The following is a 17,504-nucleotide window of genomic DNA, read 5'->3' as shown; positions in this document are numbered from 1 at the left end:
TGGCTTGAACTTATGACGGTTCCCAAACTCTGCAGAGTTTTAGGCACAAGGGGTATTCACCCAACCACTCTCAAGGTAAGCCCCATTATGTCTATGACGGATCGGGTCCATAGACCAGGACCTCCTGCTACTCCCCCCGACGTAATCCATCATACTCTAAATGAGTCTTAATGGTTACTAGGAGCGTCAGGATGCCATCAATATGAGTCCTCATGTCCTTACATTTACTAAAACCATTTTCCTTAGAATTTCCCTTGAAATCCTAACTCCAACACATAACCATACAGACCAATTCCACACAATCACACTGACTATCATGCATAAGAGTCACATACAAGACTAACCATTATCACACCAATTCAATTAATACAGCTGGAATTAATCAAAACAGGGAAGAAACTCAATTTCTGCAGTGAATCTCGCTCAAGCTAGAGGGTCTCGCCTAAGCTAGAGAGTTTGTCTCGCTTAGGCGAGCTGCTCTCGCCTGGGCGAGACCTCTTACAGTGGTAAAATAAAAATCTTGGGCGAACTCTCGCTCAGGCTAAACTGGCTGCCTAGACGAGAAGTTATCTCGCTCAGGCGACTCCAGCTCGCCTAGGCGAGATTTCGCGCAGTGACAGAGGTGATCTTCTGGTATTTTCGCTCAGGCGAGAGTTGCTCGCCTGGGCAAAATTACCAGGATTTCTCATTTGTTCTTCACATGCAGGCTCGCTCAACTTCATCCAACACTCAATTTCACACACAAGCAGTTCCAAACACATATTAAACACATAGTCAAGCTATTCTATCACTTATGAACACATTTCATACGAAAATTGGGTGAAAAGTCAGCTCCCCTTACCTATTTTTGGGTGAATACTTGAGTGAAGACAACCTAAGTGAGGGGGAGCAGAATTCCTCAGCTTGACCTAGAAGAATTCATCATCCAGCCACATGAAAAGGATGAACACCTGATTAAACTCTGAATGGAAGTAGGAATTCGAGTTGAATTTCGAAATTGAACTTCAAACCACAAAGAAAGGCTTACCTAGAAGAAGAGAGGCTATGAGTGGGGGCAGCAGGAGACTCAGGTGTGGTTTCTTCTCCAGAACCTGATCAAGAATCAAGAGGTTGTGAGATGGCAGCAAGGTTTGAAAGAGAGACAAATGGGGAGAGAGTTGAATTTGCAGAGAAACTGAGAGAGAAGGGGTTGGGTTTCTATTTTTGGAAAAACTTGGAAAAGAAGGGTATTATAGATTACATATAACATCACGAAAATTTCAACCTCTACATATTTTAAGTTTACTGGAATATAATAATTATAAGATAAACATAAGCATAATGTGATCAAATATGATAAAATCTCCACACTATTCTTTAAATAAGTTATAATAAAGTAATATTTTATTGTATTATTTTTAAGCAGACTACTGAGTATTGAAACACAATGGAACAATGATTTAATTCCAGACAAATAAGTCCAAAATCAAGAGAGAAAAAGAAAAAGAAAAGGGAGCTTTAACAAAAGAAAGATAAAAAATAAATTTAAGTAATAATTGAAATTATTGATTGAAAATGATTCTTTATTTATACATAACTAATATATTTCACATTCAATGATTAAAAATTATTTATTTTCCTTAAATAGATCTTCTTCTTCTTTTTTTTTTATAATTTTTCTCTATATACAATAGCTTGTGAATCAAATTCTAATAATAGAATAATGACAAATTAGTGTGATAGAAATGATAAGGATATTGTATTATGCTATAGAAATTCCAAGTGTAGTTTCTATTCTTAACTTTGATCAAGTAAGCTATTATCCTTAAAAACTGATCAAGAAAATTAATCAGAAAATTAAAAATTAATCATTAATTTATAAATTGTTCTTTTAATAATTAAAAAAAAACATAAAATCATTATTAGGTGAGGAAAAAATAACGATAATGAAGCAAAATTGCAGGTGTTACAGGAATAGTAATAATCGTGTTCCTCTCTCGTTTTCTTCTTTCTCTCCGTTCTCTCTGAGCATTTTCCTTTCCTAATGGGAGCTGAATCAGAATCTCATCAAACTGCACCTACGTTGGCGGATCCACGCCGCCGGAGGACGTGTTCGCCGGATATGAGGGAGACGGCGGCGTTCCGGTCTATCGCGGAGGTGGATCTGACCGTTGATGGTGTTGTCTGGCACCACAGGGCTCTCCGTCTTCATCGGAGAGATCAGTAATTGGCCGAAGCCTTCACGTCGGCTAGTAGCTCGTTTTATAAACGATTAGGTTAGGGTTTCTGTATCGCATTTTCGACTTAACGAATCGTGCCTTTTTTTTTTGTTTTTTCGCGGAGTTTGAACTTGATTTTCCCAGTTTGTGATGTCAATGCAGGTGTTCGTTTCATGCGGGAAATTGTTGTTAATGTTTGTTTTGCAATGTTTGACAACATGTTGCATGAATTGAATAGTATTTGGTACTGGTGTGAGATAAACTCCGTTGTGTTAACTTGTGTCTTGTGGAGTAAGTAGACAGATCAGCAATTTCTCTCATCCTTTCAGGTGTCAATTGTCGTATTGTTTGGTCCTTGATTTGTTGAATATCAGCTTACCTTGCTGCTTAATCCAACATGATTTGGAATGCAAGTATAGATTACTTACTATGTTAGTTTGTGCTTGGGTGTTAGGTTCCCCTTGAAATAGTTTATTTATTGCTTAGTTGGACTTATCTAATGACATATGCACTAGTTCATGTGTATGGAAGAGTTTATGAAAAGGGTTTATATTGATATGTCCTTAAGCAATTTTATCTTATTTCAAAATAAGCTCTTATGAAAACAATTTAACCGCATCTCTTGGATAATTAAAGTATTTTATACATAAGTGCCTACATGATAAGTACTTATTCGATAAGTGCTGAAGAAAGTCGTTCGAAATGAAACCTTGGTGTAGTTGACATTGAGTGCGGGAATTGTTCGGTGAGCCTGTAATTGGTTCCTAAAACTCTGAAAATTAGGTTGTATTTGTCTGCCGTCGCACTGCACTTTTGTGTTATTTTCAGTTAGTAGAGAGTCAATGATTCTAGTTTCGTCAGATTCCGTTAAATGCTTTTCAAGTAGTAACAGTAAACTTTAATTTTTTTACTTGTTTTGGGGCTTTTTATCACATGGTGGGAGGGAATTGTGAATGTCATATGACAAACTATCGGGCTTTACTGACAATTTTTAGGTATTTTAACGTTTCAGGCGAAATTGCTTTTTTTTTTTTTTGTAACGTTTCAAGTCTTTGTAACGCATGTGTATTAATTTTCTACTTTTCCTCTTTACATATATATATTTGGCTGTGATGTGAAATTTTGTCACATGGAAGCTGTTTCTCAAGTATCTACTCCCAAGTATCCCGAAAAGCTGGTAAATTTTATCCTCTCATGACAAAACTTTCTATAATGACTTGTTGCTACCCCCAGAATAATCTTGAAATGGCAGATAATACAATAGAGGTAATGGAATGCCAAATTTGCAACAGCTGGCTGTAAGTTGGGTACATCGTAACATCACCTTTGGTCAATGAAAATGATGACTTTCTGAGATTGGTAATAAATACTTTCTGCAATGATATTATTAGTTGAAATGAAACGTACCAGTGCCATAGGGAAAATATGTTAATCTTTTCTGGGACTTGGCCTTGTGGTCATGTAATAGCATTTATTATTTGTACCACTCTCCCTCATATAGTATCTTAATGTCAGCCCTATTGAAAGGAGAACTTGTCCCTTTGTATATTGTCATTCTTTTGTTTTTGCATCTGAACTAAACTTTTACATTGAAGTATGGCCATGCAATGTTTAATTAAAAGCAGGCAAATATTCACTCTGTAATTTTATCTAGGGTAAAAAGTCTCTTTAGACCCTGAAAGTATTAAAATTGAAAACAGGTATATGAAATAATTTTAGTCCTGTCATTAAAATCCCTCTACCTGATACACTTACAATCATTTTGGTTACTGAATTTTAGCATTTACTGTTATTTTAGTCCTTAAACTCTATCATTTATTGACATTCTTTCCTTAAACTCTATTCCTTAAATTTAACCACTTACTGTGATTCTAGTCTTGAAATTTAACCATTTATTTTCATTTTAGTCCCTTTCATGAACTAATGATAGTAAATGATCAAGTTTAAGCACTAAAATGGTTAAACTCAGACTAAAATGATAGCAGGCCAATGTTAAGGGAACAAAATGACAGTAAGTGTATCAGGTGAGAGGGTTCTAAGGACGATACTGAAGTGATAGAGAAAGAGAAATTACACTTTCAGGGAACCAAGTAATGCTGCATTAGACTTTTAGGACTAAATTCATTTTTTACCATTTTATTTGGTTTTGCCATTATGGTCACAACATTATTTTAAGTTAGGCTCAAGGTTGCTGTAGATATCTATGTTCTTAGTGTTCTCTACATTTATGTATTTGCAACAGATTGGTGTTAAAGCAGAGTAGAGGGCTCATTGGTACTCTGACTTTTGCTTTCAATTTTTGTTTAAATTTCTCCTTTGGTTGCATGGGTGCAATTTCCGATTGAAATCATTAGTCTGAACCCAAACAGGGATATAGCTGTTCTTGACTTCTTCATTTGAAACAATATGGTACATAAATTTAAAACTGTTTTATGTTCCTAACATGACAAATCATGGATTTTTTCCCTCTAACCGAACTGATGGCCAACACATTTAACATGAAAACATATTATCTTGAGACATCTCTCATGATGTCTACCATGTAATCTGATCTTTTATCGTATTGATTTTGCTTGAAGGTCTTGTCGGTGTTTTAGTGCAATTTTTGTTGATAGAAAACTGTTCTTTTATGTTATTCTGATCTTTGTTGTGAGGAAATTGAAATATCACAATATTGTAATATAAGCTTTTAAATTTCAATTTTACAGGCAACAAATAATGAACCCCCGGGCTTCAAAATGTGACTTCATTCTCACCTGTTTCCTTTTGTAAGTCAAAAACCCTCGTCTTCCATCTGTCCTAAGTAAGCTTCTTCGGCCTTTACCTATCTATATCTATTGAAATGTTTTTCCCTGATGGAGGTCCTTTTCTGGACCATCTTTTAAAGCTTCAAGAACTGTGCTCTAAGTATGTATGTTTGCCAATTCAGTTATACTAATTTTGAGTGAGTTAATTAAATGTTGCATATTTTGTTGATTTTGCCCGTTAGAGGAGTTTTACCCCTTCCACTGCCTGAACAGGCATATTCAACAGCTACTACCATTTGACTTAAAGCAAATATTTATCTATTTCCATTTTTTTCCTGCTGTCTATCTGCACAGTACTTTCCTGTAAGCATGCAGACAGGGATGTGAGATACGAGACTGTTTTTGCTAATTGATTGTTATCGTACTGGTTTTACAAGATGAACATCAAATGGCCCAACAAACCAGCACTCCTCTAGCATTGACACATGCTGGCTACAGTTCTATGCCCAAATTGAGGTGAACGTATACCACAGCTTAATTCGACAAGTACGATCCTCAAGCCAGTGATTGCACAAAACCGTGAGCTATTTCTGGGTTGGTCGGCATTTTTTGGATTCTTTCTGCAGAAAGTACTCGTCATTTTCTTATATTGCTCTTTTACTGGATTACTTATTCGTGGTACAGCTTGTAAAGATAGTTTGGTAGTACAAATTGTAACAGTAGTATTGTCATTCTCTTTAAAATTAGTTTCATTAGGGTAGGTATTTCCTTTAAAATGCTTTAAATCATCGGCTTCATAACAGACGAACAAAAAACTTGTATGCGCAGTGACATCAAAAAGCACAACTATCCCAAGTCTGACGCAATGCTAGTTCTCTATTACAGGTCTCGTTCGGCAATGAACACCCAAAAGCATTTCAGAATGCGGACAAGCGCACTCCATTTACATCTGTTAATAGCAAAATCCTAAGCAGTGAAAGTGAACGCATTATAAAAGCTTCGCTTTAAATTTGGTACAAGTTCTTAACTTGACCTAACTCCAAAAAATGAGAATTTTAATTTTTAATCTATACAAATAATGTATCAGAGAAGCATTGTAAAAAAATATTGCTTATCTCTGAGTTCAGAGCAATTTCCTGTGGACCGAAATGGGAACGGCATTCCCGGCAACTAGGGAACAAAAATCCGCCGTAATGCCATGATTCCAGATCAACAACGAAATCCATCGACTGCAGGCTGAAAAACACACCTCTGATCATGTGCCCCTTAGGTCGCAGAGCTAAGCATTCTACCAGCTTACATGATTCATATACCACAAAATTACTTCTCAGTTTCTTGGCGGCGGCGAACTATAAAAAAATCAACAGATCAGTTATTACCATATTCCCGGCAATGGCCGCACCTCCAACTTCCAAGCGATGGTAATTCAACCCACGGTGAACATTGGCTGTGAATCAAAATCCCACAAATCTCACAACGGAGATCAGGTACTGGTTCCATTTGTGAACATTGCATACAACTATGGCCGGTGTAAGTCATAGGTTCTGATTTATCTGCCAAACTAGCATCGCACGGTTCAGGACCAAGGGTGGTGTTGGTGGTAGAATTTTCCATATATCCTGACAAGTCGTCAGACATGTCAACACCCTCAAACTGACCACCATCATCTGACTGTAGCAATTCTGTTACAGAGAAGTAGGTATGGGGTTCAAAATCCATGTAATCATCGTAATTTACATTTTGAGACTCATTCGGCAGCTTGTTGTCAAAGTCAACACCAGAGGTATATTCCAACGGTGTAGATTCCTCGGCAGGGTAGGTAGAGAATTCAGCATCCAAAGGTACACCTTCAAAAGAAACATCATCACCCTCATTCTTAACATTCCTTCTCACTGGTAGTTTCTGAGGCCCTGGTGCAGAGACACCGTTCCACTCCATATCCTCTTCCATCTTGGGTTCTGTTACCAGTTCAACACTTGTGAGAGAGAAAAGAAGAGGATCATCCTCAACAGGAAAGACGGGAGTAGGATCCTCATCAGGAAAGACATGACTAGGATCCTCCGCAGAAAAGGCGGAAGTATCATCATATAAAGGAAAGACCGGAGTAGCAGCTTCACACTCTCTCATATCAGAGATTGCTCCAGAATCGGTATCTGCTCCAGAATGTTGTTCTTTCTTTGCTTTTGTGCGTGACCTTTTGCCATTGCCCTCTTGTCTCTTAGGCTTCAAATCAGAGTAAGGACAAACAGGTGATTTTATCCTTCGACACTTGCAACATTTGAAGCTCAACACATTAGAAAGTTTGGATTCTTCAAGTTCAACGGCTTCAGCATGATACCAATCTGAAAAGCAAAACATATCAGATAAAAGAGTATAAAGTATTTCATAAATTATTTACTACACAAAAACTTACTTTGGCATGTCTCACAGCAAATATACATCAGATCAGACGTATATGGCTTTCGACACAAGTGACAAACAGGTTTTAGTCCTGGTATGTTCGAGCTCCCTTTTAAAAGTATGTTCCTGAGCATGAAATCGCCTGAATCTTCATTATGTTTCTTTTTCCATATAATGCCCCAAGAACAATTTTTGCGATGGCGTTTTGCAGCTGAAGTTTCCACAGAAGCAACTTGTTGCATGTCAAGATGATTATCATTTATCCTAGTAGTTGGTTCTTGTTCAGAGCGTTTAGCCTTTGTTTTTTTCAAACTCGTCGCAGGAGTAACTTGTTTCATGGGATTATTAGCCTTTGTCTTGGAAGATTTCGGTACTTGATCAAGAGTTCTAGGCTTTGATCTCTTCAAAACTGTACCAGAGTTATTTTCTCGTCCTCGTAGGAGTAATGGACTGGTTGGAGATTCATTACTATTCTCTTTTTGAGCAAGTAATCTGGCATGGTAACATTGCTTGCACGTGATCAAGTACTCAACTTCATTTGCAGAGACTATTTGACTTGTGGAACAACCCTCATGACAATAGCCTAGCACCCCCATAAGGAAAAAATTACATTCATGAACAAGAATAATACAAATGCTTGGATTTTAAATATCAAACATCAATATAAAGTTTTGTTTATGTCTAACTGTTAATTACCAGAACATAAGTTTAACTTAAACAAGAGATGCGAAAGAATACCAGAAATTATCACATCTCTCTCTCTGCATGTATTCAAGGGTAAAACGATAAAGCGTTGAAAACAGTAAAATTCAACTACTACGAGAACATTAAAAGAGACTCTCTTTTTCTCGCAATTTCTACAGCATTTTAAAAAGGAAAATGGTATATGTACACCATTTGATTTTTCTACACCTATCCAACACGTAAAAAAGTGTAATATATTTACTTTTCTATTTAATTCTTCCTAAACTGTTTTATATTTGAAATTAAAAATGTAATTTTATTAGTGTTATGTACATGTAAAACAAAACATGGAGTGTCCATGTATCATTACCCTTTTAAAAAAGGATGGAGGAGGAGATTTGGGTTGATTGAAAAGGGGAGACAAACTCCCTTAAATAGCAATTGGTAAAAAGTCTATCAATTGACCCACCAACGAGGTGCTTTCCTTAACAATTCTCCTAATCGAAGATTTTTGATTGAGTTAATAAATAATCTATACACTAACTTTATTTATTATCATCTAAGTTGCTTACATTTATAGGTCATGGTAGGATTGACAACATACACACTTGTCAATGCGAACCTATTGTGCCATAATATTTGTTAGATTTTCTTTGGTGTAAATCTTTTGCATATTCATAATTTCTTCCTTTCCTACCTCTTGAACAAAGTGATACCTATATACTTATGTGTTTTGTTCTGAATGAAAAATAAAATCTCTTACATATGCAAATAACCAACTCTTAGTGCCCCTATTGCAACTGTACTCAAACACTTAATATTTTTTTAAGTTTCAGGCTGTACTTGTTCTTCAAACTCCTTGAATGATAGAAACATATTAAAATTCTTCTTAAAAAGGTACACCCACAATCTCTTAGAGTAATCATCAATGATTAATACAAAATATTTTGCTCCTCCTAGGAATATGATGATTATCATGATGGATCTAGTCCAGTGTGTCTTTGCTTCTAATAATTGTTTTAGCAAACTAATACATCTTGTAATGTATCTCCCAAAAGCATGTATAGATTGATCATAATCTTATATGATGCTTTTCATCATTACCAATTTCCTCTTACCACCTTTAAGATCTCACCTTCAGTATGGATCTTCCACCTAAGGTTGTCTAGTTGCCTAATGGAAAATATATTCTTCGCATGTCATACCCCTTGAACTTTGCAAAAAATAATTTTTTCTTCAGGCCCTTCATCATGGTGTCATACAAAATTTTTCAACTAAATAGGCTTATGCAATTTCCACTATGAATAGTGTTGTCTATTTGAACAATGGTGATAGACTATGGACTAATACACTCGATGAGTTGCCAAGAAAGAGATGGATCACTAAGGGACACAAAAATTTTCCTTGTTTTAACTTTCTTAGAAATGTACTTTCGCACTACCAAACTTTATATCTAATAATAAGAATAATTATTTTCTTATGTGGAAGATCATATTAATTGCAACCCAAAGGCATATACTAAGACCTCAGGAAATGAGATGAATCACAAGTGAACACATTTCAATACTAAATTTCACCTTGTCTTAACTTTCCTAGACGTGCCCACTTTCAATGACGACACTTTATATCTAGTAACAAGAATAATTATTTTCTTATGTGGAAGATCATACTAATTGCAACCACAGTACGGTAAGAATTTTCTCATCATGAATAGTATTGTCCGTTCAAACAATTGTGATAGACCATGAACTAATGAAATAATCCACCAGGTAAGTTCCAAAAAATACTATGAATATTATTGTCTATTGGAAGAATTTTCTCCACTATGAATAGTATTGTCTATTTCAACATTTGTGATGGACCATGAACTAATGAAGTTTTTTCCTTGTCTTAACTTTCCTAGAAATGCCACACAGTACTAGAGTGACACCAGTTCTGTTACGTACTAGAGTGACAGAATATTAACTCATGACAATAGAGATGAGTAAGAATAACACAACTCACATCAGGCAAAAATGAAATTCCATTAAATGGAAAAAGGTAGAACACCTCTCTATAAATTCAAAGGGGAGAGCAATACCACATTCTCTTTAATAAAAAATAAAAGAATACAATAACTTAGAGAATATCTATCTATATTTTAAAGCGAGAGCAATACCACACTCTCTCTTAAACTAAAAATACAATATTAAATCTCTTAATTTTTCTCAAAATTTCAAAAACATTCAAAATGGGAGGAAGAGCTTTAAGATGATTGAAAAGAGGAGACAACTCCCATTTTATAGCAATTGGTAGAAGGCTACCAATTGATCCCACCAACGTGGGGCTTTTGTTAGCATTAACTATTATGTCAATAATATAGAAATGGATGTATAGTTATATTTATAGAGAAGTTATTAAATAATAAATTTCACAACAATCAGATATTTAGGACAGCAAAATAGAGTAAATAATAAGGATGGATCATTCAGAGGTACCTTGGCATGCATTACACTTGGTAGCATCCCTGAATCAAAGTACATAGATAGGAATTAAGATCTTTAGAGAAAACAGGTTTAAAGAATAAAATGGGAAAAGGAAAGAAGATATGAATGAAAAGAGGATTATTACCTAATTAAAACACCCATCTGACATACAGAACATGACACCACATCCAAGTTATCTCTCTTGCATGTAAGGTAAAAAAATATGTCCTTGCAGATAGTTTTTAGCCGCTTTCTATGCAACCCAGATGCAGTATTCAAGTGCTGCTCTTCATTATATGGCATGTTTCCCTTACCTTCTTCATACTCTTTCACCAAATATAAAGGAATTCGTGCTTCATAAAACCAATACTTATCCTTTCCTTTTGGATCTTGCTCTATTTCAATAACATTTTTCATCACCCGAGAAGGAAGATGTTTCTGACTCCCAAAAACTATTCCATAACAATTTTTCCCCTCTACCAGTTTAGAGTCACAAATATTTGCATTTCTGAAAGCAGAAGCTTCAGTCTCTTGACCTTTTCCATCCTGGATATTCTGCTCAGGACGAATCAGATCACTCCATCTGAGATAAAAATCCAGATATCTGACCTGATGCAAATAATCAAATATTCACTGGGTCAACAAGCTTGCAAGCCAAACAAGGTTACGGCCAATGCTTGACATATAACTAAAGGAAAATAAGGAAACCTGTAGTGCCAGTTGCGATGCATTCCTACTCATTTGTACAGCAGCTCTCCAAACAAGTTGTCTACTTCTTTTGGGAATTTCAATGCCATCAGCATAAAAAATGGCAGAAATTTTTCTTGAACCACCTGTCCCCCATAATAAAGAAAACATTTTATTCACTAATAATTAAAAAAAGAAAAGGGAATTCACAAATACGAGTCCAGGGAAGCAGAGGAAACAACCAAATTGTAAAATTCAATAAGCTTTGTAGGCTGACTCGACCTAACATCTGAATCTTGACAATATAAGGTGAGTATTGTATGTTGAACACTCAGCTATCTTACTCCCAACAATATTCAAGCTCACTAGTCATCTCAACTAACATGTAAAGGTAATGTGATATTTTAATTAAAAAATATATGTTAAGATATAATTTATAATAATTAGTTCATAACAATAAATTAAAAAGTCAGGCCAAGCTGATCTTTGAGCTTGGTTCTATAGCTTAAAAGATTTGACCTCAATACAGCTCATTCTTAGACCTCACCCAACCCCAAAAGGTGAATATGGAAAAAGGATGTTAGAAGGAAGAATTAGGAAGATGATCACTAGTGCCCATTGCTGAACCCAGTTCTGATGCTTAACAAGCAAGTTGATCAATTAGTTGAGAATCTATCAATACAAGCAAGTTGATCAATTAGTTGAGAATCTATCAATACAAGCAAGTTGATCAATTAGTTGAGAATCTATCAATTATAACAGTTTATGTTAATTGTTCATGGAACAAGAGATTGGCCTGTATAAAAAGGGAATAGAGGGCAAAGGGGAAGTAAGGGGGAGACTCAGGACTCAAAAAATTCCAGGGCAAAGAGACATATTCTATACTTTCAGCTTCAGTTTCATTCCCGGACTCTTGTTAATTCTAGTTATAAGGAAGGACCTAATTCTGGCATGCAATTGAAGTTCCATCTATACTTCATTGCTATTTTATATTTCCTATATCCAGGTATATTGTGTGGTTAAAAATAAAATACCTTGTCGTGCTGCTTTTCTAACCATGGATTTTGGCAAGATAGCTTTCTGGAATATAAATTTGGTGAATTTGCCACCACGCCACCACACAAAATTTTCAGGGCAACCCTCAGCTGTAGCTTCGTCATTAGCTGACCGCTTCTTGTAACGCCTCCCACCTGGTGCACGCTTCTGTGCTGTTCCAAGAGTGGATGTGGCACTTTGTACCATGGAAAACTCAACCAACCAGTCATCCATCAGTTTAACCCAGTCCCCACAGAAAGAAATTGTCCGAATGTTCTCCTCGAGCTGAAAATGAAGTATTAACAAAATTGCTCAGATGGAACAAGCAAGAAATGTCATGATGAGATATTCCTAATATAGGCATGATAATACACAATTCTGGAAAAGGATCACATTGACAGGCAGCAACATCAGCATCTAAACTATTTAAAGCAGTCAAGTAGACAGGACAAGTCCAAAGATATAAAAAGTGATGTAAAACTAATACATCGTATCAACTCATCAACACAACCACCATGATATATAAGCCCACATGTATTGGTTGAATAAAGCCACAAACACGCTATACAAAATCTACTCAAGTAAATAAAGTTACTTAAAGCAGCAAGGCAATCAAAGGCTAGGCATCCTTAAATAACTACTTTATAAGTGATTTAGTTCCTGTTGCAAGGGCTGAATTTCATAACAAAAGAAATAGCGAGCTGTATAAAGCTTGTAAATTCATTAAACAAAGAAAAGAAGTCACAGAGACGTCTAATTTAGTTCTGAGTGACATCATTCTCAATTTTTTCTTTATCATATCTATGTCACTCAGCATCTTTTGGCATCTGAATCATCATCAACTGTTGCAGGAAGTATAATTTATATGGGAAATTAGATAGGCCAAAACAAATCCTAAACTAACTAAATTCCTAACATGTGACTTCATCAACAATGAATGGCTATTAGAAAAACCAGAAAATATAACATTAAAACAAATTCATTTTTTAACAATCACTTACTTCAAGTAAAAGTGGTTTGATAGCACTAAATGTTGTGGCCTGTTCCACTCGCTTACGCCATTGCCTTCTGTGGACTGAACTTAGGAAGGGCCCAACTACTAAACCACGTAAACATTCCTCCATGTACATAATGTAGGTTGCAATACTAGGGAGTACTCCCTCCGCATTTTTTATAGGAGAAAAACCAGCAAGCACTTTCGTAGCACTCTTTGTGGCACTTAGAGCAGCATGATTTAACATGCATCCTCTCTTGCTTGAAGCAGGGGCTTTACAAGAAATGCACCAACCACACCTTTCTCTTGGAACCTCCACAGGCTTCTTCTCAGAACTTGGCCAAAAGAAACGTGAGGCAGCTAATGAGAATGCTTTTGCTTGCAAGTAAGTGTTTCCAGATGCCAATTTCCTCTGATTGTCTGACACATGGCCCTCTGACCTAGATTCCTCTGAGGAAAGAAGGGCAAATTTAGCAGCTGCTGATGCAGCAAATTCACCATGTATATAGTAATTCATGTACGACAAAGGCTTATAGGAGAAACCCATGTAGGCAAAACTATTGGTTACATTGCGTTCACACTTTTCGAAACTAGCTTGAGTGCTTTCCTTGGTTTGGAAAGAAATATTTATGGGAAACCCGGTATGGTTTGCATGGCCATAATAACTAAATCGACCATTTACTGAAGAGCACTTGCCAGGATCTACCACTGTTGGCCTATCATCAAAATTTCTATGGTTGATGTTGGAATGATGACTAACAGAAACAGAAGCAGAATCAGCTGAGAGGATGGACTCGATCCTAGTGCCCTCAGGAAGCTTTGTAGTCACAACAGGGTACTCACTACTGCTACCATTGCCATTACACTGAAGAGCAGAACTTGGAGGGGCAACTGATGAAGCATCAAGAGATGGCACCATATTGTCGCAGTAAGCTGTACTGGCAGAGGTTAATGGATACTCTTCCTTCATCAAATTGCCTTCACCCACTGGAGGAAGTAAAAAAGGAGAAGGCTTTGTCTCTTCCTTAATATTTGCTGAGTTCACAATTGCTCCACTTGAAACAGAATGAAACAACAAACTTTCTGGAACACTCCAATACTGAAGCACTGCCATGCAAATATCATGGTATATTGGTCTGTGCTGCAAGGATGCATAAAGCACTTGGAGAACCTTGGGGATGTCATTCTGATTGTAGTACCTAAGACAAGATTCAGCATTGCCAATATTCAGCCTGCAATAAGCCAAGTTACAAGATCATAAGTATATGACATCAGAAGTCGAAGTGATTAAAAAAAGATTAAGCGAAGTTTCAAGTCTAAAGATTTTAGAACCGAACTTCAAATCTCATTAGTGTCAGAAATACCACCTACTGATAGCATAACAAAACAAAAAAATAATTAAGCACAAAGATGTTGAGCATACACAAGTAGATGTTCGCAAGTTCCCATGAAGAGTTGCCCATACAAATCCCTCCCAAATATTTCAGCCCCTCGAAGTGATGTTCCCTTTGCAATGGTTGGCCCCAACATATTTATTTTGCACTCTGGACAATACCATGGCCCTTCTGGTATATGATTTTTTAACACACCGATACACCTTGAATGATAAGCAGAGGGACACCCATCACAACAAAGCAGGATCCCGTCCATGCCACAGAGGCGACATTCATCTCCATTTCTATCATCACCACCATCTTCAGTGCTTTCTGTACCTCTGGAATATGAAATAAAGCTTCCAGGTTGGTTCACAGCATTTGAAGCTGAAACAAACTTTGTAGCTTCTTTATCCTCAGACGCTGAAGTAAAGGTGTATCTTGGCTCGACTCTTCTATGCCCAACTTCTGTAGGAAGGATATCTTCTCCATCATCATCAATCCCAACCTCTGATTCTCTCCGAATGTTCATTTCATTTAAAATATCCTCAGATTCCAAAACATCATCACAGAGAATTTGCAATATCATCAGCTTCCTACTAACCGGCAGTACATAATATTCTACAGTGGACACCTCTTGGTAAAATGCTTTCCACTCATGAGAATTTGAGTGTCCACTGACTACCAAATATTGTATAAGGAAGACTGGCCATGTCACTGGATCCAACAAGCTCCATTCATTGCACCTGCAAATACATCAAACAAAATATCTTTTCAAATATAACGACTTTGCCAAATAAAATAGAGTCAATAAACAGACTGCAGTGGTGCCATTGCAATGTAGCAGAGAGTAACTTTAGACAGTTGCTATGGGATTCAAACAGCAGAGTGGTATTCAATAGCAGTCATCGCAGCAGCAATAGTGGCTTACTGCGTGCTTTAACAGCACTACCATCATATAGTCTCGCATAGACTCCAAAAAACCCATTCTTAGCCCTAAAACAATGTTGTTTTATTTATTTAGTTCATATTACATAGCAGAAAATGGCAGAAAGCCAATAATCAACTATATCAATTATATATGACATATATAATTGAAATATATGGTTCAGACATATGTAAACTTTAGGTTGCATGCAACTAAAACTAAAAGTAGACAAAAATTCACATAATATCGATTCAAAACTTAAATTGGCCAGAGGCTTGCCAGAGAGAACAAGAATAGCAGATGCAAAGAACTCCACCACACAAAGGCACTATTATCAGCTATTTAACAACTCTATTGCTATCCTGCTAAAGTGTTCGAGGAGTTGCCAACTACATCCTCATTCCAAATCTAAAATTGATAACTATGATAAAAGTGTAAGCAAGCTAACAATCACACAGCAGTATACGAATAGTTATACTACCTTAGGCATCTTGATGCTCGCTCTGAGCCCTCTGATGAGAGGAATTCAAGGTGCTGCCTCAAAACTCTCATCAGCGACAGATGAATTGCGTCAAACAGAGAATTCGTGACCTGGTAATTCAGGGCACCGATGAATTCGTCCAGAGTAAACGGCTGTAGGAACAACCGTATACTAAAGGATCTCAGGAATCCATATACAGAGAACACCAGTGAGACACATTGTTCAGGAACCCCAATGGTACCTGATGACACCGGCAACTCAGGTGGTGGTGGCAGGGTCTCAGCCTCAGCACCAGAATCCATTCCCAGGCCAGTGCCAGAATCACTCGAAGAATTGACATCCTCATCATCCTCCTCATCACCTTCTTCCTCATCTTTTTCAATCAATCCACCATCCTTCAATTCACAAACTCCAGCCCCAGATTCCTCCTTAGTGGATTCAACTGGTCCCTTCTTAGAACCAATTCCGATCTTTCCACCATTCTTTGACACCAATTCTTCTAACTTCTCCTTCCTCCCCACCAAATCACCATTAATTTCACCCTCTTTTACTAGTATAGAACGAACCTCACCACTGTCAAGGTCCTCTGAATCCCCATCCTCGTAACAAACTCTATAAAGACCACTTTCGTAGTACACTACTTTTCCTAGGAACACTCCATTCCTGGGAAAATTTTTCAAAACGAACCTTCCTACCAAAGCCACAGGTCGCGTCCCCATGGACGCCAGCTTCTTTGCTTCATTCTCATTCTCCTCATCATTTCTTCTCCTCTTCCTCGGACGCCCCCTCGGTCTCGCTACGGGCGCCTCCATCCTAGGAAAATTAGAACCCTAAGATAAAATTTCCTTTGATTTAGGCTTTCTAGCACAAAATTGATTCAAAAGCTAGGGTTCAATCAGATCCTGCAGAGGCGTATGCAGCTAGCAACAGTTGAAGATAAATGAGAGTGAAGACGAAAATCGAAGTGAGGATTGACGAAGAATTGGGGAAATGGAGAAAGAAATTCTGAGAGATTGGATATTGGAAATGGAGAAGAAGATGTAGATAGGGTTCGAGAATTGAGCGAAGAGTTGAAGATAAATGGTGCAGAGTGCGGTTGTTAGGGGTATAAGGTGTGAGAGAAGTAGAAATGGAAGGGATAACCCTACCCTAATGAAGAAAATGCACACTGGAGAGAACAATGAATTTGATTTGGTTTGTTCTAGACTCAGTGGCCGAGTCGCGTTTTGGTTATTCTTTCTAGACCGAGTCGGAAGTGTGTTGACTCGTTGAGTCCGAGTTGAACACCCACACAAGTGAGTCAGCTCCATTTCAGAAGGTATATATGTAAGAAAAACAAATGATCTTTTGACGCGTTATCGTGCTTACGTGCTGTTGCTGACTCAACTCACCATCCTATGAAATTGAAATTTTAATTCAAATGAAAAAATAAATAAAAAACTGTAACCATTTTGCCGGGAAAGCATCAGATTTAAAAGGTATTCCTTGTAGTTTTTTTTCTCTCATTGTGTT

At 37.0% G+C, this 17,504-nt stretch overlaps 1 protein-coding gene and 1 long non-coding RNA gene across 6 annotated transcripts; one reads left to right on the top strand and one right to left on the bottom strand.

Annotated features, from left to right (window-relative positions):
- Positions 1–1,844: 1,844 nt before the first annotated feature.
- LOC114169278 (uncharacterized) lies at positions 1,845–5,827 on the top strand. Of its 4 annotated transcripts, none has more exons than XR_003600879.2 (3): positions 1,912–3,375; positions 3,451–3,557; positions 4,907–5,827. It is a non-coding gene; the product is annotated as an uncharacterized LOC114169278 (long non-coding RNA). The 4 variants fall into 4 exon arrangements; XR_003600878.2 differs by having other exon boundaries at positions 1,912–3,557; positions 4,907–5,001; positions 5,300–5,827; XR_003600875.2 differs by having other exon boundaries at positions 1,913–3,557; positions 4,907–5,001; positions 5,383–5,827.
- Positions 5,804–17,279, bottom strand: LOC114169277 (DDT domain-containing protein PTM-like). 2 transcript variants are annotated; one of them, XM_028054352.2, is made up of 10 exons: positions 15,993–17,279; positions 14,634–15,329; positions 13,218–14,442; positions 12,216–12,501; positions 11,203–11,327; positions 10,640–11,103; positions 10,507–10,535; positions 7,359–7,928; positions 6,325–7,287; positions 5,804–6,240 (listed from the first exon to the last, which is right to left on the bottom strand). In XM_028054352.2, exons 1-10 carry the CDS (start codon positions 16,802–16,804, stop codon positions 6,212–6,214), a joined length of 5,199 nt encoding a protein of 1,732 aa, XP_027910153.2. In that variant the 5' UTR covers positions 16,805–17,279; the 3' UTR covers positions 5,804–6,211. The 2 variants fall into 2 exon arrangements, with proteins under 2 accessions (XP_027910153.2, XP_085525237.1); XM_085669111.1 differs by having other exon boundaries at positions 5,804–7,287; positions 15,993–17,278.
- Positions 17,280–17,504: the final 225 nt, after the last annotated feature.

The sequence above is a fragment of the Vigna unguiculata genome, chromosome 11 (assembly GCF_037176805.1).
Source record: "Vigna unguiculata cultivar grain cowpea cultivar isolate G323 ecotype 2 chromosome 11, ASM3717680v1, whole genome shotgun sequence".
Taxonomy (NCBI): Eukaryota; Viridiplantae; Streptophyta; class Magnoliopsida; order Fabales; family Fabaceae; genus Vigna; species Vigna unguiculata.
This window is presented reverse-complemented; position numbering and strand designations above follow the sequence as displayed.